This window comes from Eublepharis macularius, chromosome 1, assembly GCF_028583425.1.
Source record: "Eublepharis macularius isolate TG4126 chromosome 1, MPM_Emac_v1.0, whole genome shotgun sequence".
NCBI lineage: Eukaryota > Metazoa > Chordata > Lepidosauria > Squamata > Eublepharidae > Eublepharis > Eublepharis macularius.
In genome coordinates, this window is record NC_072790.1 from 173,577,626 (window position 1) to 173,601,146 (window position 23,521).

At 40.9% G+C, this 23,521-nt stretch overlaps 1 protein-coding gene across 3 annotated transcripts in view; it reads right to left on the minus strand.

The window, feature by feature from the left end:
- Window positions 1–1,948: 1,948 nt before the first annotated feature.
- MOCS1 (molybdenum cofactor synthesis 1) overlaps window positions 1,949–23,521 on the minus strand; it is a 57,082-nt gene continuing 35,509 nt past the window's right edge. Inside the window, exons 5-11 of one of the 3 annotated variants that reach the window (XM_054978261.1) lie at window positions 20,247–20,308; window positions 17,468–17,579; window positions 16,204–16,319; window positions 14,480–14,590; window positions 11,886–12,006; window positions 10,203–10,250; window positions 1,949–6,727 (exon numbers count right to left, since the gene is read on the minus strand). In XM_054978261.1, the coding sequence (XP_054834236.1) occupies window positions 5,850–6,727; window positions 10,203–10,250; window positions 11,886–12,006; window positions 14,480–14,590; window positions 16,204–16,319; window positions 17,468–17,579; window positions 20,247–20,308 (1,448 nt within the window). In that variant the 3' untranslated portion in view covers window positions 1,949–5,849. Of the gene's footprint in view, window positions 6,728–9,084; window positions 9,240–10,187; window positions 10,251–11,885; window positions 12,007–14,479; window positions 14,591–16,203; window positions 16,320–17,467; window positions 17,580–20,246; window positions 20,309–23,521 lie in introns of those variants that run through there. The other 2 variants (XM_054978269.1, XM_054978276.1) reach the window with 2 other exon arrangements.

Sequence of the window (23,521 nt, forward strand, 5' to 3'; positions counted from 1 at the left end):
AAATTGAGTAACAAATATAATTGATGGGAAGGTTACACCCAGGCACGACGCTAGATCATCCGGAAGTAACTGTAATGGTGGAATGATACTGCTTGTTACGCTCTTTGTGAGTAAATATGTTTGCAGTTTGTTAAGATGTATATTTAATGCTTGGTAAATATTGAATGTATGACAAATACTGAATTGTATGACAGATGTTTTGCCTGTGAAGAAGCCTTTTGTGTGAAACGGGACTGGACTCCTTACATGCTGGTGAAACCCATAGGTGGAGTGAATTACTTATGAGGAGGCATCTACCAATTGATATCTACATGATCGTGGCAAAACTTTGCTAGCACTTTGCTATATGCATTGTACGAATTAACTTTGATTCTTCCTACCACCGCTGAAACTTTGGTGTATGTGTAGTGAGATATTTTGCATGTTTGAATTCATTTCATTGAGCATGTCAGCACTTTAATACATAAATTTGTGATATTTTTGGTCATTGTATATACTCCAAAGGGCTTTTTGTACTTTTATGTCAGTTTGGTGCCCCTGGAGCAGCTCTCTTGTTTGCTTTAATGAGAATAATGCAGCGTTACCAGAAGCTCTGGCAGCATTTCACCTTTTTCCACTGACCACTTTAGAAAAAGTTGGGCAAAAGGGAGCATCTCAAATTGTCACCCATAAGAGGAGACACAAGACTTTGGTGTATCAAGAATGATTCCCTCCCCTCAGCTCCATTTAATGCATGGACTTTGGGCTCTTCTTCTCTCACAAAGCGCCAGCAGCCAATGCCACACACAATGATGAATTATAACGTTTCAGCTTAGTACCGCATCTTGGTGGTAAAAGCACAGATGACTGGTTTAAGCATGGGGAAGGTAGGGAATATTTTTTTCTATTAAAGCAATGGCATTTGGCTAGAAGTCTGTACAAGGAACCTGAGGTGCTTCACCCAAAATATTGGTAAGAAACTTTAAAATATTTTCAGGATAAAAGCAAATATGCATGTACTCATGAAGTATTGGACTATTTACCTAGCTTGGTCTGCATCAACAGAAATTCCAGGCATCTCAGTAGCCTATGACACTTGAAAATGACTATCCTATGTCTTCTTTCATCTAAAATGTTTTCAAATACTGTCTGCTCCATCATGTCCAGAGGTAATCTTTGAATCTTGATTTGCTCGATCCAAGGGCACAAGCAGGGACTGTCCCATTTTCTTTAATGTTTGTAGAATAAAATATATGACACTGGTATGCAGGCAATGAAGGCATTCAAATGGAGTTATTAACTCCATTCTAAAAGGGGAAGAGGTTTGACAAGAAAAATAGAAAGGACTAAAAGGACTGTATGAACAGGCCCAAAATATAAGGGGGAGGGGGGAGTGTACAGGCAGTATACTATGATATTCTCTGGTCAACCTCATAAAATTCCACAGTATTCCAGCTCTAGACTTTTCAGAGGTCCATTTACCAGCCAGATCATGTATTTTATAATACAAATTCTGTGACTGAAAATGTACCAAATCAAAGTTTTGTATCCGTTGTGCTGTTCCTTGTGCTCAGGACAGCTGTCCTTTTGGTATCCATCAAGTAAAGTTACTTTAAATGCTAACATATCCTTAAACCTAAGGCCTTTTCAAAGTCTTTCCTAGACTGCCAAAGGCTTTTCTATTTGGAAACTTACTACCAATCCTTCTGCTAGTACTTCGATTACCACTCTATGTCTTCATTTTCCATTGGGTTAACCTTTCCAATGGGCAACAACACACAACCTAACCTATAGTTGGCATAGAACCAATAGATATTGCTCATCCTAGAGAGAGGTTGGCCCCAGATGTTTTGAAAAGTGTTGTAAATAGATACTCTGTGGTTTTCCCATGTGACTTTTTACTTTCCCATGCTCAATCTGTTCACAGGTAAAGGAGACAGGTATGAAAATAAACATGTATATCTTTTTATTGATTGCAAGTTTAATTTATTAAAAGTGTAGTACAGCAAAAAAAGTTTCTCTCAATGATACCACGATAAGAAAGCTGGGTGTAAATAATTTTGCCCCAATTCCATCATTTGTTATCTAGAAAAAAGATCTACATCATAAAACATTTTCATATCAGAATGGTTGTGCATAGTTACTAGAGTTGGTCAGAGCATTTGGTTATGGCACTAAAAGATGTCATCACTTCAAATGTAACTGGTCTGCTCCTGAAAGGAATCAAAAGGCCACTTGCCAAATCCCCAAGCCATATCACCCCATTTATTTGTCAACAGATAAAATGCAATTGAAAAGAGCTTGAAGTCTTCTTGACAGCATGTGCTGGGCCCTGCAGATATGTTCTAACAGCATCTCCTTTCTGTAAAGGAGCCTTAATCAGAGGAAGGCTTAACCATTAGCAAAATAGGTCTGTAGGATCCAATCCTGTCAGCAGTACACAGCTTTCCCCGGAAATTAATACAACATATTCAGAGCCAGTTCCTGCATTAAGCTCTCTTTTCATGACATCAACTTTATTTGCAGGTCCTTTCAAAAGTAGTTGTGTCACTGCATTTACATAAGAAGCAAAAAGCCACTGCACGGAGACCTTTTATAGGTTTCTTCTAAAGAAAAGGAACTCCTTGAGCATTTAGTATGTGTGATCTGTATAATCTTTATTCTCCTAGAGCTCAAATCTCTGGAACTCTACTAAAAATGAGCTTGCAAGCTAAATACCACAAAAGTCCCACATTAGTCCTATGGCTACAGACTTAAATAGGCTCTGAGTTGCACTCTGCCATCCCTAGGCAAAATAGGGGCAATACTGACCAGGGCAGACTGGCCCTTTTACTTCCCAGGAAAGTTCCTGGTGGGTAGCTAGAAACTAGCTGAACCAAGTGGCCTCTGTGGTGCTGACAACACTGGAGGAGTTATTAGGCTGAGACTTGGGCTGCAGCAGTGACAGTGGAGCTGAACTAAGCAGCTCCTCTAGTGCTATTAGCACCACAGGAGCCACCTGGTTCCATTTGCTCCAAGAGCTGTTTCATTGTCCCAGTCCACCCGTGAGACCGATAGTTTACCAACCGTAAAGAATACTCCACCAGGAACAGCATTTACAGAAACTCCAATTGTACATTCTTGTGCAACTCTTTCATTTCACCTGTATTTGTACAGGAAACCTTTGTTGGATCTTGTATATTGCTTCAGATATGCATCCAGAGCACATATTGTCTGGTACAGGAGTAGGACATTAGAGACTAGAATACAACTTGGGCTTAAAGAGCTCTCCACTAACTAGAGATAATCTTGCTGTATTGCTTAACTATCTAATGATTGTACTCAGGGAGGAAAGAATACTTGTGCTACTCTTCAAAGTGCATTTCTTTTTCTATATCAAAAATTACCATGTAGAATGTAATGTGCAAAGCAACCCTGACTACCCATTTCCATTTAAGGAGTCTGGCATACCTACATATAAGTGGAGTAAAAATAAACATGGAAGGACACAGGAAGCTGGAGTTTTTTCATTCAAATCATCATTAATTGCTTTTCCACTCACCATATTTTGCAAAAGCAGCTTCATATAATAGAAACCTTAGTGCATTAAACTCCCATTTCAACTATGTGAATCAAGCAAGATTCAGGAAGGGAGCTTTGACTCTTGAAAGCTCATACCCTGGAAATCTAGTTGGCCTTTAAGGTGCTGCTGAGCTCAAATCTTGCTCTTCTACTACAGACCAGCATGGCTACCTACCTGAAATTATGTGAATCATAGCACTCTTATTTGCTTGCTTTTTGGCTAACCCAAGGAAGTGTTATTTTCTAGGCAGCATAAGTCACTTGTCTCCTAACCTGGGCAACAACAGCTTCATCTGGCAGCTTCATTTCAGCAATGAGAACATCATCTATATCAGCATCACAAAGAACAGCTGTAGCTTAGGGGCACCATTTCAGGGTTGAGGAAGAAAGGTTTGCAGCAACATTCAAATGCCTGTACCTGGGTAAGTTGAAGATTAACACTGCCGCGCTGCCGCCCCCCCCCCCCCAAGCCACAGTGTATTTTAAAAGCATTTACTGAGTGCCCTTGGAGGAGCACAGTGTTCCTCCTAAATAGTTCTAGTGATGGACCTACAAATTTTGATCTTGATCTAGTTTCCACTCATGTTAACAATAACATGTACAGGCCAAGCTGTATCAAGCTTGCTGGGGTTTCCTGAGAAGGAACTCCCCTCAGCCTAACCTTTCCCTTCACTATTTACAAGCATTAAGACAGTTTTCCATAAACAGATTGCTCAGTTTCTGGGCTCTAAACACTGAGACATCCTTAAGGGGTCAAGATCTGCAATGCAGGTACCGCTATTAAGATAACTCCCTGCCGTTCACAAATTGCTTAGTGGGGAAATGTTGTTCAAGTATCACAGCAGGCAACTTGAAATGCAACATATGCCTTTATAAAAATTTCCTCGGATGTTCTCAGAAAGACAACTGTTCTTTCAAAATTTATTTGCAGTTAATAGAAGTTTATATACTGAAAGGGCCCCATGAGTATGTGCTCATAAAAGGAAAAAGGCACCAAAATGTCACAACAGCACATGTACCATTTTCACAGAATGGCTACCCTGTATTAAACACAGCCCTCAAGCTGCTTTACACTTGGTCATATTTACCTGAATGTGTCCAAAGCACTCAACAGATTTTAAGAATCACCTTTGTAAAACCAGGATGAGTCTCTTTAATTATCAGCATTAAAACTAGCTACACACTTTTACTTCTCAATGAAGCAACTGGAGCAGCCCTCAAGCAGGTTGTAAAGTCACACCTGCTGGGTTGCAAGCCAATGAACTGGCACTCCCCCGCCCCCGCTTTTGGGAAGGATCTGCTGCTACTGCACGTGTGGCAAACAAAGACACAACCCTGCTACCTCTGTACTTGCATGCCATGAGAAACAGCAAGGAAAAATAGAGAATTCTAATATTGAGAAGGTTCTAGGGATACAGTGTGAAGATGATTTTGAATGATTTTAGGAAAGGTAGCCTTGTGAGCAGCTTCAGCACAAAGACCACGCATCTCAGCACAATACTCATTTCAGTGCCCTACAGAAGACAGAGAGGGCTGTTAACTTGGAATACTGCTTCCAGAACTGTGCCACACCAGAAGAGAGATATATTAGGCACAATTTTGTTGGCAGGAAACAGTAGCGATTGTGCAAATTATTTGGCTTTATTAACATTCAATGCCATTTTATGTACAAGTCTCTCCATATTCTATGTCTTGATTATTTAGCATCCATCTTCCCCCAGTGGACAAACAAATGATTCCCAATATTAAGTGCAACACTCAGCTTCATCTCAGTGTACTAAAAATTGCATTTGGCTCAAGTAATCTAGGAAACAATCAGGTAGTTTTCTAGTTTATATTTTGCCATCTTGGGCCTAAGCAAGGTCTTAAAATAATGGCTCAGTTGACTGAGAATCTTAACTTCTACTATTTTTGTTCCAATAGATTCTAGTTGAAATCCTGTTGTGGAAGAGATCTGAGTGCTAAGAGAGAGAGATGAACAACTGCAAGAATGTGAAACTGTAGCCTTGTACAAGGACAATAGTTGAAATGCTCAACCCAGCTACACTTCAGCAAGTTCCACAAATCCTGAACATTCTGGCAAGGTGAGACCTTAGTAACCTCATCCTCATCAGTAATTTTTATAGGAAGAAGGCAAGCAACCAATAAGATCCAAGTCTACCTATACACGGAAGACAAATGATATAAGTGGATATTAATTCTATGGTAAAACAATTGGCAATTCAAATAATGATTGTGGAAATCCTGATGTGCAGATGAAGGCTTTGATGCTGAGGATGATCTCTATGTTCAGAGTCTTCGGATACCTTCTAGCCTCGCTGGAAGTTTCCTCTTTGCCCTCCTTCCTTGCTGAGCAGTTTCACCTCTTCAATTACCATGTTGTGACTGACTGCTTTGCACATATCATAGACAGTCAAAGCAGCTAGGCTGGCAGCGGTCAAGGCTTCCATCTCAACACCCGTTTTCCCATAAGTGCGGCACACAGCCCGGATCACCACTGCATGCCTCCTCTCATCTAGACTCAGTGAAACATCCACCAGATTCAGTGGGATGTTATGGCAAAGAGGGATCAGCTGATACGTCAACTTGGCACCCTGAATCCCTGCAATCTGGGCAACTGCCAGCACATCCCCTTTTTTCATTTGGTTCTGCTGCACCAATTCAAATACCTTCGCACCCAGACGGACCACGGCAGTGGCCACTGCCGTCCTTTCAGACTCAAGCTTCCTGCCCACATCCACCATGGAAGCCCGGCCCTCCTGGTCAATGTGGGTTAGGCATTCTGAGGCACCAAGTAACTTGGTAGTGGATAAAAATCTTGAACACATCTCTTCCGGCTGGTTTCTCACTCTGGAGAGAATGCCCCTAACCTTGTAGGATTTCTGATTGGAGACAGAAGCTCCTGTCCTAAGGCACTTCATGTCCAAATTAGAGCTCAAGCTCTTTTGGAGATTGCAATTACTACTCGGCGAAGCTTGCAGAATTCCTGCTGCAAGCTGTCTTGGTGTGTGAAATCCTGGCAGGGCGTGGTGTCCTGTAAACCCATTTTTCCTAAACGTTTTCCCCATCTGCTTGCATAAACTTGCTCTCAGAGTCAGCCAGTGGCCAAGTCTGTGGCCCCCACCATTTAAAGTTCCTTGGTCCTGTAGGGCATCTCGGGGCAATGAGAATGACCTTGATGCCGATTCTAGGAAAATAATGACACAGTGTAGATGTTCAGTATCTTAAAAGTCAAACACTACTAATGATTTAATACAGCATTCTATAAATCGCTAGATAGCATGAAAATTCAACTCTTCATAAGCAAAACTAGACAAATGCTACTGACTTTATTACGATCAGTAAGCCCATCCCAAACTGGTAGCAGTTTATTTTGTCACCTACTTTCTTTATTTTAACTGGACACCTAGGAGATCAGCAGATAGGGATTACATTCATGTGAGACTAGAGTGAATTAGGTAGAGACTTCAGAAGAATTCCTCTAGGCTTTGTACTGAGGCCCACAGATACGTTATTTATAAGGCTCTTTCCACTTCTATCCCCAACATCCACAAAGGCATGGGAGTGGGGCATCACAGAGTCAGCTTCTCACTTGCAACAGTAGAAAAACCAGAAATAAGGGTTAACTTCTACTGCCTCCATGTCCTTGACAGCACATCCCACCTTGACCTTCTGAACAAAACTCTAGCTGCTGCTTCACACAAGGAGCCACAGGCAACTACTTCAAGCAGCTACAGAAGAGTCATTTGCTCTTGGCCAGCTCTTGCTGCGCTAACAACAGGCATACCACGCTTGGAGCTTTGCTGCAGAGAGCTCAGATTCCTTCACTGACACAAGTTACTTCTGCTCTGGCTGGGCACTGCGCCACCTTAAGGGCCCTTTCTGCCCTTCTCATTAATCTCTTGGCTGTGCTATTCTAGAGACCAATGCCAAGGACCAAGTACAAAGCAGCCTGTTAAACATAATGGAAGCAATTCTGTTTATGAACAGGAGAGGAAAAAGAAGAGGAAGATAGAAAGCAGTGGCCAAATCTCTCTTTAAGGATCTGCAGCTTTAAGTGGCTTCTACATACTCCTTTTTTGCTTCCAGGTAATGTTTTGTTCCTTCTCAAACCCTATTTTATTTCCAGAACCTGAGAGGTTAAGCGAGGCTTGATACAGGCTCGACACACAGCTGCTCTTTCTTTAAGAATAAATTTTAAAAGGAAAATTTCAGTAGGTAATTTGAAGGCCATTGACAGAGGAGAATGTGGCACTGCTCTGGATGCTCAGGAGCACTCTGTACTTTCTGTCTCTGTAGCTAAAGCAAGTAAGGTAGTCCAATGTCCAACTGTCATCCATGTGAAGCCAACACAAACTACGTAGGCTATGCAGCTGTTTTCCAGCATCTCAAGCACACCACAGGGGCAAAAATTCCCTGCCTTTTTTATGGACCATTTCAACATGTCCAGTTCCTACTGGGATCATCCTACCATTGGTAGTTGGAAAAGTGTGTTTAAAAAAACAATTTTTCTTTCAGTCTCAGAACTAGATCTGTGCCATGGATTTATGCCACCTGCTGCCCCACACATTATGAGCTGGAATATTCCTGCAATATTTTTGTGCATTTTCTCCTAAGTACACGTAAAGGTACAGGCCCTGGTTAAGCTCTGGAAAGCTACTCTTGACCTAATTGGAGGCCAAGAGTACTAGGGGAAAAGACTGGAAAAGATCAGTAAAGAAAAAAAATCAGAAGATCAGATGCCTTTCGTACACCAAGAGGTTCCTTGTTTAGCCTGCTCTAAGGTGAAATGACCATTCTCTAGTGAGTGCCATACTCAAGATTCCTAGAATGAACAGATTGAAACTTCTAGGGGCCCTCTGCTACAACCACACTCTCCTTCTAGTTGTTTTCCAGCTTAAGAAGCCTCACTCGGCATCTACAGGAACTTCTTTTCTGTACTGGTTCCCACGTTGCAGAAGGTACTCCCTGAGGAGGTGTGGGGTGGCAATGTGAAGCTGTTTTATTTGCAAGGGCTTTTAATGGTGAGCCACAGGCATGGGGGTGTTAATGGGGTTTTCTGGCCTTTTGTATATTTTTAATGTTTGGAATTGTATGTCACCTTAGCCACAAGGAACAGGCTGGATATAAAGTTTTTCAAGAAAGAAATAAGGGAATCAGACAATTGTTACTAAGGGTTCTTCAGAATTCTCTGCTAACCAATATCAACTTCTCCCCCTCAAGTTAGCAGGTAAGAGAGTAAGGCCCCCACTTAACTCGGAGACACTGCTATATAATCCACTTATTTGGCAATGTATGCGTCAGACTTAAGCCATTGCTCTGGCTTTAAGGTAGATTGCTTCACAACTCCTCACACTCAGAATAAAGTAGGTTGGATCCCACACTGCTAAAACTTAGAGACAAGGCAGTGACTGTTTGCCACAGAAGGAAAAAAAGTCTCCCAGCAGTATGATTTACTGAGCATGAGAAGCAGATGATAGATGGGATAGACGAGGAAAGCTGCCCCCAGGACTACTGCATGAACACAGGCAGAGGAAGAGGTAAGGCATACAGACCATGGCAATGTGAGGGTTTCAGGATGGGGCACTCATTTTCTACACCACTGGCCTTAACTTCTGTACATAACAACAGCTCCTGCAGAACTCTCAGCTACTTGGTTTTTATAACTTGCCACATGTTCCACACTCCAGCAAGTGAACCTATGAGTTTAAAGCAAGCACTGAGATCATATTTTTTAAAAGAATCTGGTTAAAGCAACAAAGGGATGTATGGCAATATGCTCCAATTAATTATTTTTGTAGCATTTAATTTGTGTGCAGTGGAGGCTACACTCCCTCCATTCTTTCACACCAGTGTGTTCCCCACCCACTTCCATCTGCCTGTTCACACGCTAGCCAGCTTCATTGTACAATGAGCCTGCAGTCCAAATTAGGAAGCCTCTTTAGCTGTTCTCCGTATGGGTGCGTTAGCCTGCATGTCACAGTAAAGCTGGCTCCTGCTTCGACTCTGTTTGGACAGCGAATGCCAGTGGTTAGTTTTCCCACGATGCAGAATGCATGCCTGTCAGACTGTTTCCAGCTCTTAGCTTTGGTGGTTATATGAAGACAGCCTGCCATTCCAAAAGCATCTAGCATCTAGCTTTCTTCTTTCACCCCAAAATGTCTCATTCAATTAAATGCAATTCTTCTTGCCCCAAACACATCTCAACAAAGTGCCAAAAGAATGGGGCCTAGATTACTAGACAGTTCTTATATACCATGAAAGAACTAGCAGTGGATTGTTCTTGTATCTCAAGTTCTCAATCCCTACTACATACTGGATTTTATGATGACTGAGCTACAGAATCAAGGGCCTGTTCACTCAAACAGTTTGTAGAAGGGGAAAAAGCAAGGTAACACACAACCTTTCATGAAGCTGACAAGCAAGTTCTACACACAGTTAAGGTCTGTATGTCAAACACATTCTGAGATTGTTGCCAAATGAAATATATTTGCTGCTTGATTTGGCTTGCTTTTAAATTTTTTAAAAAGATTTTTGTATCTCTCTTCTAGAAATTCAAATATGTTTAGTCTATGTTGGCAGTGTATTCAGTTTTGTATGAGTTAGACTTCCCAAGATACAGGAGAATGGTATGGTTTATTACGTACTGATTGCTCACCCACCGATGAGGATCATTGGTCTGTTCTTCATCTGAGAAATGTTGAACATGCCTGGGAATAAAGTAATGAATAGGCAAGAATTATGGACTTGCAGAACTGTAGTCATCTCAGTATGCTTCCATAAATGGAAATAGTAATAGAAAAATGTAGGTAACAGTGCAGATGTTGGCATTCAGAATATCTAGGTTCAGAGCAAAGTCTTCTGAAGTATATGCGAAAACAAAACAAAATGGGTCTATATTGACAACATGTGCAAGGTATGCAAATAGCCTACTGTACTATCCTGGCTGGAAATATGCAGGATTGGCCTTCTGCTCCAGGGCCAATTAAGGCACCCATTATCAAGATTCTAGGAGAAGCTTCATTCTCACCATTTTTAAATCATTTGTCTCTTCACAGAGATCCACCTCTGAGACTTAAAGCAGTAAACTGAGGGTGGTGGTGGCAGAATTTGTGGAAGGGCCCTGGTGTAACCTGCATTGACAAAGCAGAATCTTGGCTTATTGTAAGACTGGAGATGTGAAACCTTTGAGTAACACATGAGTTCCACTGGTTTCTTGGCAATCTTATTTTTTCTGCCTACCCTTCTAGATTTTCAAATCCATAATCAAGGGTCACTTGCTGGGTAAAAAAAACATAGTTGAAATAATGGAAAAACTCACAAGCCCCAATACCTTACCGCAATTAAACCTCATAGTTGTTATGACTAGACATGGGCATGAACAGCATTATGAACAGGAAAAAACCACGAACAGCCCGTTTGTCTGTTCGCGAACAAGCCATTCGTGAGGCTCCATTCTAAACTAACAAGTGATCATTGCAAGCCTCGTTCATTGCTTTCATCAGCCGTTTGTCAAGCCAGACAGTCTGGGGCCTTTCAGTCAATTCCCCTGGCAACAGCAGGGACTGAACTCTGTCTGAATTCCTTCTGGCTTTAACCCTTCAAAATATTTCCAGCAGAGTCCCATTTTTGCCACTGTTGAGAGAAAATGGCAACAAAGGGAATGACCCATGGATCATGCCTTTCCCGGGATGCAATCTCTCTGAAACTGGGGGGGTCTTCGGAGGACAGCGAGGACTATGTCCCCTGCAAATCTAGTGGGTATTGGACATTGGGAAGGTCAGTTTGTGGGGTGTTTAAAGGGCCCTGCCCCTTGCACGTGGCAGGAAAGGGCCCTTTAAACTATGAGCTGGCAGGCGGCAGGGGGGAATCTCCCTGCCACATGCCAGCTGATAGTTTAAAGGGATCTTTAAGAGGCCATGAACAATGAACATGTTTGTGAACAGGGTCATGTTCGTTACTGTTCATTGTTTGTGGATGGCAACGAACAACGGACAGCTTGTTCGGGGGGGGGGGGGGTTCCGTTCATGCCCATGTCTAGTCATGACATTAAATATTTTCATGTTGCTAATTATCTTGTGTGTCTCAGCTGGGATTAAAAGGCAGGACAGATGGATAAAATGACCAGATGCGGTTCAGAACAAAGAGCACATAATATCTTCAGCATGAAATGGGACCTTTTATGCTATAGTACAGTACCGCTTTCTTTTCTGGGGTCCCTTGAAGTCCTATGTGTCATGCATTCTGTTATAGACTAGGACACTGCACAGGTTTTCAAGTTTGTTCTTACGTGGTGGGCAGAATTCAGACTATAATACATGTAGTAGGGCCAAAATAAACTATACCAGCATGTTGTTTCTTTTTCCTCCCAACAGCTGCACCAATGATTTGAATCAATTCCTCTTTTGTGGCATTAGATCGCAGATAATCCCGCAAGGACACTTCTGAATTTCCAAAAAGACACACCTAAAAAAAAAAAAACCCACACCTCAAAGAAAGAGATCAACAGTGCTTGCCTGGGTGCTACTTAAGGGATAGGAGCTGTAGTCCTTGCAGACAGAGGGTTCCAAATTAAATCCTTGGCAAAAGGATCTTAGGTTGCAGCTATTAGGAAAGACCTATCTTTGCTGAAGACTTTGGAGAGCTGCTGCCAGTCACAGAAATGGCAAATAAGTAGTATTAGCATCCCTTGAATAACTAAGGATTGGATTCAGATAGCTTTTGAACAACCAATTTGTGTAGTAATGATCTGATCATGTGAAAGCTAGAGATGGGAAGGAACCGAAATACAAACCAAAGTTTGTAACGAACCAGGCCGGTTCGTGGTTTGTGAACCGGCGGTTCGTCAGAGCCCATTTCTGACAAATCACCACGAACTTTAGGCTGGTTTGTTTGATTCGTCACTGCAGACAGCCTGGCACCGATCAATCCTAACAAAAACAAAGGCTATGGGAAAGACTGTAGAAAACCGTTGCCAAGAGGGTCTCCCCCCAAATTTTAAACTGTATACAAAATCCAATAGTGTCTGCTTACTGCTAAGTCACTCTTCTAACATCATATATGAATCACAGCCATTAGCAAAAACTATTTTATCTATCACAATGAATACTTTAACCAATACACAGTCTACTTAAACCAATACACAGTCAATGAATAAAGAACTACATTTGGAATTGCATATGTACAAATCAATACAGAACAATGTCCGTAATATGTTCTCAACTCCAAAGAATTCAAGATGTAGGGGAAGGTCTTCCTTTAGGTGGGGGTTCTTCCCCACCTGAAGAGGACCTTCCCCTACATCTTGAATGTTGACTATCAGGTTGGAACATTCTTTGGAGTTGAGAATATATTACGGACAACTTGTGGACATAGACAGAGAGACATTGTTCTGTATTGATTTGTACATATGCACATGTAGTTCTTTATTCATTGACTGTGTATTGGTTTAAGTAGACTGTGTATTGGTTAAAGTATTCATTGTGACAGATAAAATAGTTTTTGCTAGTGGCTGTGATTCATATATGATGTTAGAAAAGTGATTTAGCAGCAAGCAGACACTATTGGATTCTGTATACAGTTTAAAATTTTTGGGGAGACCCTCTTGGCAACACCGATCAATCCTAGGCAACGGGATGGACTTCCTGCAGACATTCTGCTAACCCGGAAGTGACAATTTGCTGACCTGGATGTGACGTTTTCATGAACCAAACGAACCGGTTTGCAAACCGGGGCAGGTTCGTGAAGGTTTGTGGTTTGTGAATGCGACGAACTGCAAAGTTAGTTTTTTCCTCAGTTCGTGCCCATCTGTAGTGAAAGCCTTCTTCCCACGGGCTGCTATTGTTCTTAGGGAGTGAGAACAAACATCTTGTGGCAAATCGCCATGTAATGAAAGTTTCCGCTTTACTAGGCTATGATAACTGCTAATTTCTAAAACTATAAGTGCATCCAAAATCCCTACTTTGCATATTCCCAAGTGCTAAAATTTAATTCAGTAATCAGCTTAAGCTGTTGAACTCGCTCCAACTTGATGTCAATGAACATTAGTAAGGCAGTTGCCATCACCGCTGAGTGGAGAAATGCAAGTGCCAACAGCTAACTGAAAACTAATTTTCAATATACAACAGTTTAATGTGGCAGGAAGTGTTGATCATCCTTCCCTCCACCACTTCCAACAGTTTTCAGTCTGTGCAACATATGTTTGAATTGACAGATCATGCAGAGCTATGCAGAGAAAATGGATAAATAGTGGGGGGAAAGTCCTAATTCATCCCCAGCCACATTACTGGGAACAGCTTGCCTGTTGTCAGTTTGAGATAACATAAAAAGCTACAGATCCAGAGGAGTTAGCCGTGTTAGTCTGTAGTAGCAAAATCAAAAAGAGTCCAGTAGCACCTTTAAGACTAATCAATTTTATTGTAGCATAAGCTTTCGAGAATCAAGTTCTCTTCGTCAGATGCATGATCCGAACTGGTTTCGGATCATGCCGATTCGGATCATGCATCTGACGAAGAGAACTTGATTCTCAAAAGCTTATGCTACAATAAAATTGGTTAGTCTTAAAGGTGCTACTGGACTCTTTTTGATTTTGCATAAAAAGCTAAACAGTGTATTTAATCTTTGGCTTCTTACCAATTAGTTTTACAGCTCCAGAATACTACACTATGAAACAAGAGACTGTGGAAAGGCAGGCAAAGTTTAAAAAAAAGAACTAAGCAAAAAAAGTACACTTCCTTGAAGCAACAAGATGAGATTGCAGTAGGCTGCAACAGGGATGGCCACCTGATTTACTGCTTATGCCTAAGAAGCATTCCTCAAATTACTCATGGATCGGTTCAGGATGAGATCCCATCTTTCAGCCTCCTTGAGAAAGTTTATGTAATCAAATATTAGCGGGCATTTAAATATAGATGAACCTGAAACAATATGGTATTAATACCTTCAAGTTACCATCAGCTGTGATCCTCAGGCGATTACAGGATCCACAGAAGTGCTCAGACATTGATGTGATGAAGCTGATTTGTCCCTGAAAATCTGGCACTTTGTATGCCTGGCTTGGCCAAGGCAAGACGCATGAAAGAAAGCAGAGACAGCAGTTGAAGTACATAGATGAGGACAGTTAAGTGGCAGTCTGTAGCACGAGCAAGGAAAATGGGCAAAAGTCACCTTCCTCTCTTCTACAAACATAGGCACTGTTCTGTCACAGGAACTGCAGCTGTGCCACAGAACAGCACCTTAGAATCCAAACTCATGTCTCTGGGCTGAATATTATATTTATATAACATCTAAATAATAATATATAAATAAAAATAAGCTGAATCATAGGGCTCTTTTAAAGGAAAAGGAAAAATGAAGGAAATCCAATTGATACATGTCTGCTTTATATGGTGAAACCACTATTAAAACCCTACAGTTATTTCCCTTTGGTTGTGTCACTTATTCACTATGTGGGAACTCATTACACTGACCTTTAAAATTGACACTTCCTTCCTTTGGTTGTGCCCAAAGATATGAACAAGTGGAAGACTCCATGGCAGTTTTCAAGTAAAAATATGCTCAGATCAAAGCTACTTCAAAATACTTACACAGAAAGTAGCAGCTCTGGAAACAACATACAACCCATGTGGGGTTCATGTGTGCAAACTGTGGTATGTGTGCAAATGCCAGAAAGCCACAATTAACTATGGATTCCCAGAATGTGCATAGCACATGTACAGGATGTCAAGATTTTTATCTGCAAATTCATTCTTTATAATAATGAAGAGCCTCATTGCTGTATATGGACAGCCTGTATGAATAATCTCTCTCTGAAAAAGCTTTAAGGTCCCCAGTTTACTAAATGTGGCTTTGAAGTACTGATGGTGCTACCAGCCATATTATGATTTCTGGTTCTCCATCTGTCCATTCCCTTTTATTTCTACCTGATTTAACTGAAGTTAATGCTGGTTATGTCATATATTTAAGTACTTGCAAAAATATGGAACACTACAATGCATACACAATCAATATACAATGATGATTGGAACAATTTTATTCATGGAAGTTTCTCTCAGTGAAACAATCTTGTTCTGTATAAAGTGGATGTAAGGGTTCCCTTCACACATGAATGTACTCCAGTATTTCCAAGTATGTTTTATATGGTAAAATAGAAACTGAAACAGTTTTCCCACATATACTTCACACATTCTATATATATGGTTGATGGTTCTACACATTTTTATAACTGCAGGAAAAATGCCATATCTGAACAGCCCTTATTTCAATGGGCCAGCATGGACAAGGCACAGGAGTGATAGATTTACTTAAATACTCTGGGAAAGAGAGGAAAATATTCCCTTTATCTTTTCATACTTAAATTGAAAACTGGTTTCAGTGAGTTTATAGGATATCACATGTTCTCATTCATTCCCCTTTCCTCACCAGCACTCAACTTGCCATTCTCGGTATATAATCTGCTTTACCCTGGCCTCTAGAACCTCACACAGCTTTGCTTCATCATCATCTAGAATACTGTGACTGGCTTCAGATTACCATCTTATATCATAACTATTTAGTTATGACTATTTTAACTATCAGATGTATAAGCTAATCTCACAGGCATGGTCCAGAAGGATGCCCTTTACTTTTATAGCACAAGCAAAGACACCCCAAGAATTTAAGTACCTTGGCAGTGCTAGAGGCTTCTTCACATGGCAGCTTTTCCAACTCCGGCCATCTTTGCTTTATTGCATCCAACATCTCCTTATAGCTCACCATTTTCTTGAAGTTCCATTTATTGCCTAGAATGAGAAGGATAAAACATTACAATATTAATAACAACTGTGCTTCTATACTGCTCTTCTAGACAGTTTAGTGCCCCACTCAGAGCAGTGAACAAGCTAAGTATTACCATTAACCCCATTATACAGCTGGGGAGCTGGGGCTAAGCAGAGTGGCTTACCCAAGGCTACCCACCAAGGTCAGGCAGTAGTGGGATTTGAACCAGCAGAGTGCTAATTTGCAGTCCAACCACTTAACCACTATGCTACAGCAGCTCACTTAACTGGGAAGGGGGCTGTAGATCAATGCTAAAGTATATACTTTGCATGTAGACGGTCCCAGGTTAATCCCTAGTAACTCCAGTAAAATGATCTCAGGTGGCAGGTGTTGGGAAAGACCTCTCTCAGTTCAGGACCATACAGAGCCTCTGCTAGTCAGTCAGACTGCCCGATTTAGAATAATGTAGCTTCATATGGTCAACCATATGTACTAGTTAGCAAGTCTGGCTGCAGTGATGGGGAGAGGAGGATCCAGACAGTCTACAAAAGCATCTTTTGTAGCCAGAAAGAGCAAAGCCCTGTAAACAAAATTTGCATTCTTGAAGGAACAAATTTTTTGTCAGATGTGGTGGCACAAGGAACACTCTGGGGACCCACAGAAGAATAACCAACGTGAGCTGGAATATGGATGGACAGATCAGAATCTGGCATAAGCCCCGTTCAAGTGAATGAGAACTGTTTACACCATGCCTTTAGTTTCAACGCAGTTTGTGTAGGAGAAATTTACAGGTTGATTGATTGCATTTATAGCCCTCCCTCCCCGCAAGCAGGATCAGAGAATCCATCCCTCTTTTTCTGAACCTGGGTTTAAACTTCAGTCTACAGTATCTTTAAATATGGATTGCATAAAGCTAGTTAGTGGTTCATTTTAAATGTTTCAGTTTTCATAATAAAACTGAGATCATAAAGCTATGAAAGAATATGTTCTTCCTACCACCTACCCCAACAGTTCCTAATTGCCCTTATCCCTTTTTTTCAAACCAAAACCTCTTAAAGGTCACAAAAGCTACAGAAGACTTAAAGTTGACATTTCATCATCACATTCTGGAAGGGAGAAATGGAAACTTCTCTCAAGCAAAGCACAGGTAAAGGCTGAAGTTAGTGCTTACCATCAAAGGGCATGTATTCTATGAAGCGCACATCCAAGGGCTGCTTCTCTGTAAGAGCCACAAAATCCACCATTTCCTCTTCATTGAGACCTCTCATCACCACACAATTCACCTAAAAGGGGGGGGGGAAGCAGCTGACTGAAGTGAAAGTGGGCCTGGAAACATCATCACATGACAACATCACCTCCCCTTCATGTGACTGAAGGTCATAATTGAAAAGGGCAATTTTTGAGCTTTATAGAAGGATAACAATAAAACTAGGTGTTAGGAGTTTATTCTAGAATGGATAGGGACTCTACATTCATCTCTGCTTTCCATTTTAGATTCGGGAATGGTAATCCAAGCAACAAACAGAAAGTTTAAATATATTTCTGTCATTTGTTTGTTAAACAAACATTACTGATTACTAGGCAAGAGAAAATATGAGATTTAAAATAAGAACACAAACATTCAAACAAAGTAATCAGACTTCAGATACAACCAATTTTATATTCAGCCAGTAAGAGTTTTTATTTTGCTAGTTTCCCAGGAATCCATCATTGATTCACTTACACCATCCTTTAGCTAGCATATGGTCAGCAAACATGAGGCCAGCAATTTAAAATAAAGTCTAATTGCTGAAGTTTCTCACCACAATAATATTCAATCTACTGGGGAAATGTTCAGGTTCGGTAAAAAGCTTCAAATCTCTATCCAGTGAAATATTATTTGCAGACAGTTTTAAATGTGCTATCCTAAGACCTTTTCTCCAAAATTGTTTGTTTGTTTCAATTTCTGTTTCAATTTCTATTCCGCCCTCCCCAGACCAGCAGGCTCAGGGCAGATTACATTGATGCACATTAAAATTTTGCATTCCACAATTTAAAATCATAATAAATACAATATAAATATTTAAAATACAAATACAAAGCAGCACAAATAATTCACTTTATTCCATTTTCAGCCTTCACTCTGATAGGGAAGGCCCCATTCTACCCTATTTCAGCCGGCAGGGGCCCTGCCCAGCATCAACCATATGCCTAGCGGAACAGCTCCGTCTTGCAGGATCGGTGGAAAGATAACAGATCCTGCTGGGCCTTGGTTTCATTAGACAGAGTGTTCCACCAGGTTGCAGCCAGGATCGAAAAGGCTCTGGTTGATGCTAGGCGGGCCTCTCTGGGGCCAGGGACCATTAATAACTGTTTGCCGGCAGACTGAAGTGTCCTCTGCGGCACATATGGGGAGAGGCGGTCCCAAAGATACACAGGTCCCAGTCCGCATAGGACTTTGTAGGTTAGTACCAAAACCTTGAACTTGATTCGGTACTCTACTGGTAACCAGTGCAGCTGGCGCAGTACCAGTGTAATGTGGGCACTTCTAGGCACTCTGGTGATGACATGCGCCGTTGCATTTTGGGTCAGCTGCAACCGCTGGATCAAATTCAAGGGAAGCCCTGTGTAGAGCACGTTACAGTAGTCTAACCTAGAGGTGACAGTGAACTGGAGGTGAAAAATGGAAAACACTAGCCTCCAGACTTACCTGAGCAGCCTGGTTGCAATCCATGGGGTGGAGGGTTTGTGTGCGGCATGGCCTCTGCCGGGCGGCCCGTGTTGCCAGTTCAAATTTCCAGGCCAGCCAAACAGGGCTGGCCGGCCTGCTCAGGTGGCGGACCTGAGAGGCAGAGTTCCCTCTTAGGTCCACTGTGAGGTTATTTAAAGAGGGCCTAGCCATGTCCCCTTGTCACTTGGCTTGTGGCTAGCAAACCCGCCCAGCCCTCCCCTGTATCTTTGAGAGTGCTGTCATGGCCTGACTGCTCTAGGGACCTTGGTTGGGGTGTTGCATGCCAAGGGTTTGAGGGGAATACTGTCTGTAACTACTTTTCTCTGTTACAACTTTGGGCATGGTGGTTTGGGCACTGGGTTTGGATCCATTTGGGAGGAGACAGAGCCTGAGAGCCCAGTTTCCCCAGGAAGGGGATCCCCTTAAGGGATCTTGGGAATGATGCACAGCAGGTGCATGTCAGGCTCAAGAGCTGTCAGGGCATCCTCGTTCCCAGCTGACAGGGATGTACGTCCACACGGTATCCCAAAAGCTGTCATCCTGTGGTTTCCCCCTCCCCTCAGCAGGTGACCTGAGGGGGCAGGGTGGGTCATTGGCTGGTGTCAGCAAATGCTCCACAAGCTGTGAACCAATCAAGTTGTGACCTTTTCTAACCAGTAAGTGTTGTTCTGAGTATTTTGTCAGCCTGCCCTCATCCCCCTCCATCAGTGCTGGGCCTGCAAACACAAAGCCTGCTCCAAGCCACAAAAGCAGCCAGTGTACAACTTGTACACAGCACAGGGAACAATGAGAGTTATAAACAGAGGAAGCTGCCTAATTATAAACCAGACCTTTGGCCCATCTGGCTTAGCACTGTCTACTTCCACTGGCACTGGCTCCCAGGCCTCAGGCATAGGTCTTTCCCAATCCTGCTACCAGATTAGCAGTAGCTGTTGATGCCAAGGATTGCACGTGGGATCTTCTGCATGCAAGCTACATGCTCTTTCAGCTAAAAAGGCAGACCGCTCTTTTCCCAGCTCTGTACACTTGTTCTACAGGATTTGAACCTGGCATTTTTTATTCCCAAAGATCAGTATATTTCAAACACTTTAAAAGCATTTTTAAATGATCAGAGTCCACCCATGATTTCCATTCCATAAATTTTGCTTAACTTCACAGAAAAGGAAGAGGCAAATGCTTCACGCACAGTCCTGTGATTAATAACCTGAGCCTGAAGACTGAAAACATAGAATACTCTCACCTTAACAGGATCATATCCAAGTTCAATGGCTTTGTGGATTCCTTCCATTACCTTATGGAATCCTAAAATATAATAATAATCAAATGTAACATTGGAAAGTTCAAAAAAACTTTTCAAATGGCTTTTAGAATAGAATTCAGGATAATATTCATCCATTTTAATTTATCATAAATGTGATTATAAAGAAAAGCAGTTATGATGGTTAGTACTGTAGAACTTGTAACAGATGTCTTAGGGGAAAGAAACAGAATTATAGTTCTATTAACTTTTTGTATTGTTGTTACTGCTTGTTTCTATTTTTTTCTAAAAAAAAAGATTTTTAAAACTGTTTTTTTTTTAACTGAGCAAATGACATCAACTGCTCCCCACATGTTGGAAATAACCTGTCCATTTAAAAAAGGAGATGGCTGTGTGGCACAGGGGCTGTTTGAAGCCTTCAAGTTATGGAACTATTTGTGTATTTTTTAAGGTTCTACCCATAGTTTCCAAGCACATGACTTTGCATAATGGACTTGCATATGTACAGAAAGGACCAAATGAAAATCCTAGGTTGACAATGTCCCCATTTCTAACCTAGGTATATAGGTTCCATGACTAAAGTTTTTGGATTATGCTTCTGACTAGCATGAACACTCTGTTCAGCTGCAAACTATTTAGTTATCAAAGTAATAAATGAATAGAAAGTTTGATTTCAATCGCCCATCCTGGTGTAAAACCATGTTCCCTTCCTCTAACACTATGAGATAACTGGATCCAGTTCTGAGTAAGCAATAGCCAGAAAGCCCATCAATAAGCAATGAATCCAATTTGTGGAGCACAGAAAATTACAGTTCTTTTCCTAGTTATTTTTACAAAGATCCTGCCAGTGTAGCAAAGTAGTTAAGTGGCTGGGATGCAAATCAGCACTCTGCTGGTTTGAATCCCACTCCTGCCATGAACTCGGCAGGTGACCTTGGAGCCCCAGCTTCCCCGCTATATTGAGGGGATAACAACACTGACTTTATTCATCTCTCTGATTGGGCTCAAATCTGTCCAGAAGAACGATATACAAATGAACTTATTATTATGAAATGTTATTATACCCAAGTTACAGAAACATATTTATTTTTCAAGGAAAAACAGGTTTTAACTTTGGTATTAAGAGCACACGAAACATTTCTGACATAGACATCCTTTAAAAATATTCACAGTAACCAAGTGAGAAGGAAAAAAGGGCTGTCCTCGTTTTTGGGAATTGCCAAATAGGATAAAATCAGCAAAACCTGTCAAGGGGCTTTTGTCACACTGTCCTCATCTTCCCCCTGCAGCATTTTCATGTCGTGAAAAAGAATCTTGACAGCTTGACAGTGTAAAACATTTTAATCCTATCCTTTCCCCCAGGAGCCTAGGACAGCATACCTCAGGCTCCTCTTCTATTTTATGGCACAGTGGAGATCTGAACCTTGATCCTCCAAGATCCTAGTCCAACACTTTAACCACTACACTGAACTGTTTTCATATGAACAAGCAGAGCATCATGAACAAGAAAGTATCATAAATTCGTTAATGTCTGGGTTCCTATACTACAAATTTTGTCACAAAAAGATCTTTGACCGTCCAAGCCCTGGTATAGAGCTAAACTTTTATTTTAAATGATAGGGGTCTGAGGAATAACAATATTAAGCAGATTTCTTAGAGTTAGGAGGGCATGTTGTATGAGGTCTGTTAATTATTGTAGCTTTGCCTTTGTTTAATCAGGCTTTTCCTTTAGGAGTTAAAATGAGATTTAAAGTGCTATACTATTTGCTCTAGGGGTAGGAGTAGATATGAGTTATTTCCTGGGTATTTGGATTGTAGCTTTTCAATATTCATCTGTTACCATTTATATTTGACATCAGTATTTTAATACATTTTTAAATTTTAAAAAATATACAGTTAATTCTGATTGTGTAATTGTGATTATAAATTAATTTTAATGCCAAAAATGCCTTCACATTTGAGATGTTTTGATATACTACCCTTCATGCAATGTTAAAATATTTGTCAGTCTTTTGCACAATACCTTTCTTGTATTTTTAGGATGCTTTCAAGTTAAATAATATAACTGTTTGTATTATTATTATAAGTTTTTTTAACTTTTTATTAACTTTAAAAACAACATACAATGCATAAACAAGAAAACAAATTACACAATGTTAAAGTCAACTATAATACAAGAAAAAACAGATAGCTTATAATATACTACCAGTTTTCAAATATAGTATTAACAAAGGAATAAGAAGATTTGGTTAGAGAATTGCAATATACCTAAGCAGAGAGGGAGGTTCTTTACAGTTTGTATGAAACCTAACATATTGCTCAGAAACACCATGAGACAAACGATAAATGTTTTGGAGGGTGTATATCACTGGTTAATAAATAGTCAAAGAAAGGGAGCCATTTTGTCATAAAATCAGTTTCTTTTGGAAAATGCTGAGATTTATAAATAGAATCATAAACCTTCTCCTGGATATAATAATAAGTTTTGATTGGTAAGATTTATAATTCTAAATGGGTATGTATGTATATTGGCTAACATTGAATTTGTTTCTGTACAGCATGTTGAGAAATAAAAAAAATTCATATGAACAAGCAGCTATATGATTTGTGTTTAAAAGTATTCAAGATATCTGTGATCCTAAACAATCACTGGAATACTTGAATACCTCCTGTCTCAAAACTGTTTTTTCAATCTCTGGCTGTAACAGTTTACAGTTAATTTTGTTCATGTTAGGATGTCAGCTACTAGTAGGGTTGCCAGGTCCAGGTTGGGAAATTCCTGGAGATTTTGGGGTTGGAGCCTGGATAGAGTGGGGTTTGAGGAAGGGAGGGGGTCTCAGAATGGTGTAATACTATAGAGTCCACTCTCCAAAGCAGCTATTTTCTCCAGGGGAACTGATCTGTCACCTGGAGATCAGTTGTAATTCTGGGAGAGGCCTACCTGGGAAGACCAAGTCAAAGAGGGGGAATGTTGCAAGGCTTCCGGTGCCTATATACTAATGACCAAAAACTTGGGCAATAAGAAGAAGGAACTTGATCTACTAATGCAGATGGAAAGATATGACTTAGTAGGCATTACAGAGAATAGTGGGATGATTCCCCTGACTGGAATATAGTACTGGATGGGTATGAGTTATTCAAGAACAGGAAGTGTCATAGAGGAGGAATAGTGGCACTGTATGTGAGGAAAGGTCTTGATTGTCAGGGAATACAGGAGAAGGAGAATGACAGCTCAGTGGGAAGTGTCTGGGTGAAGA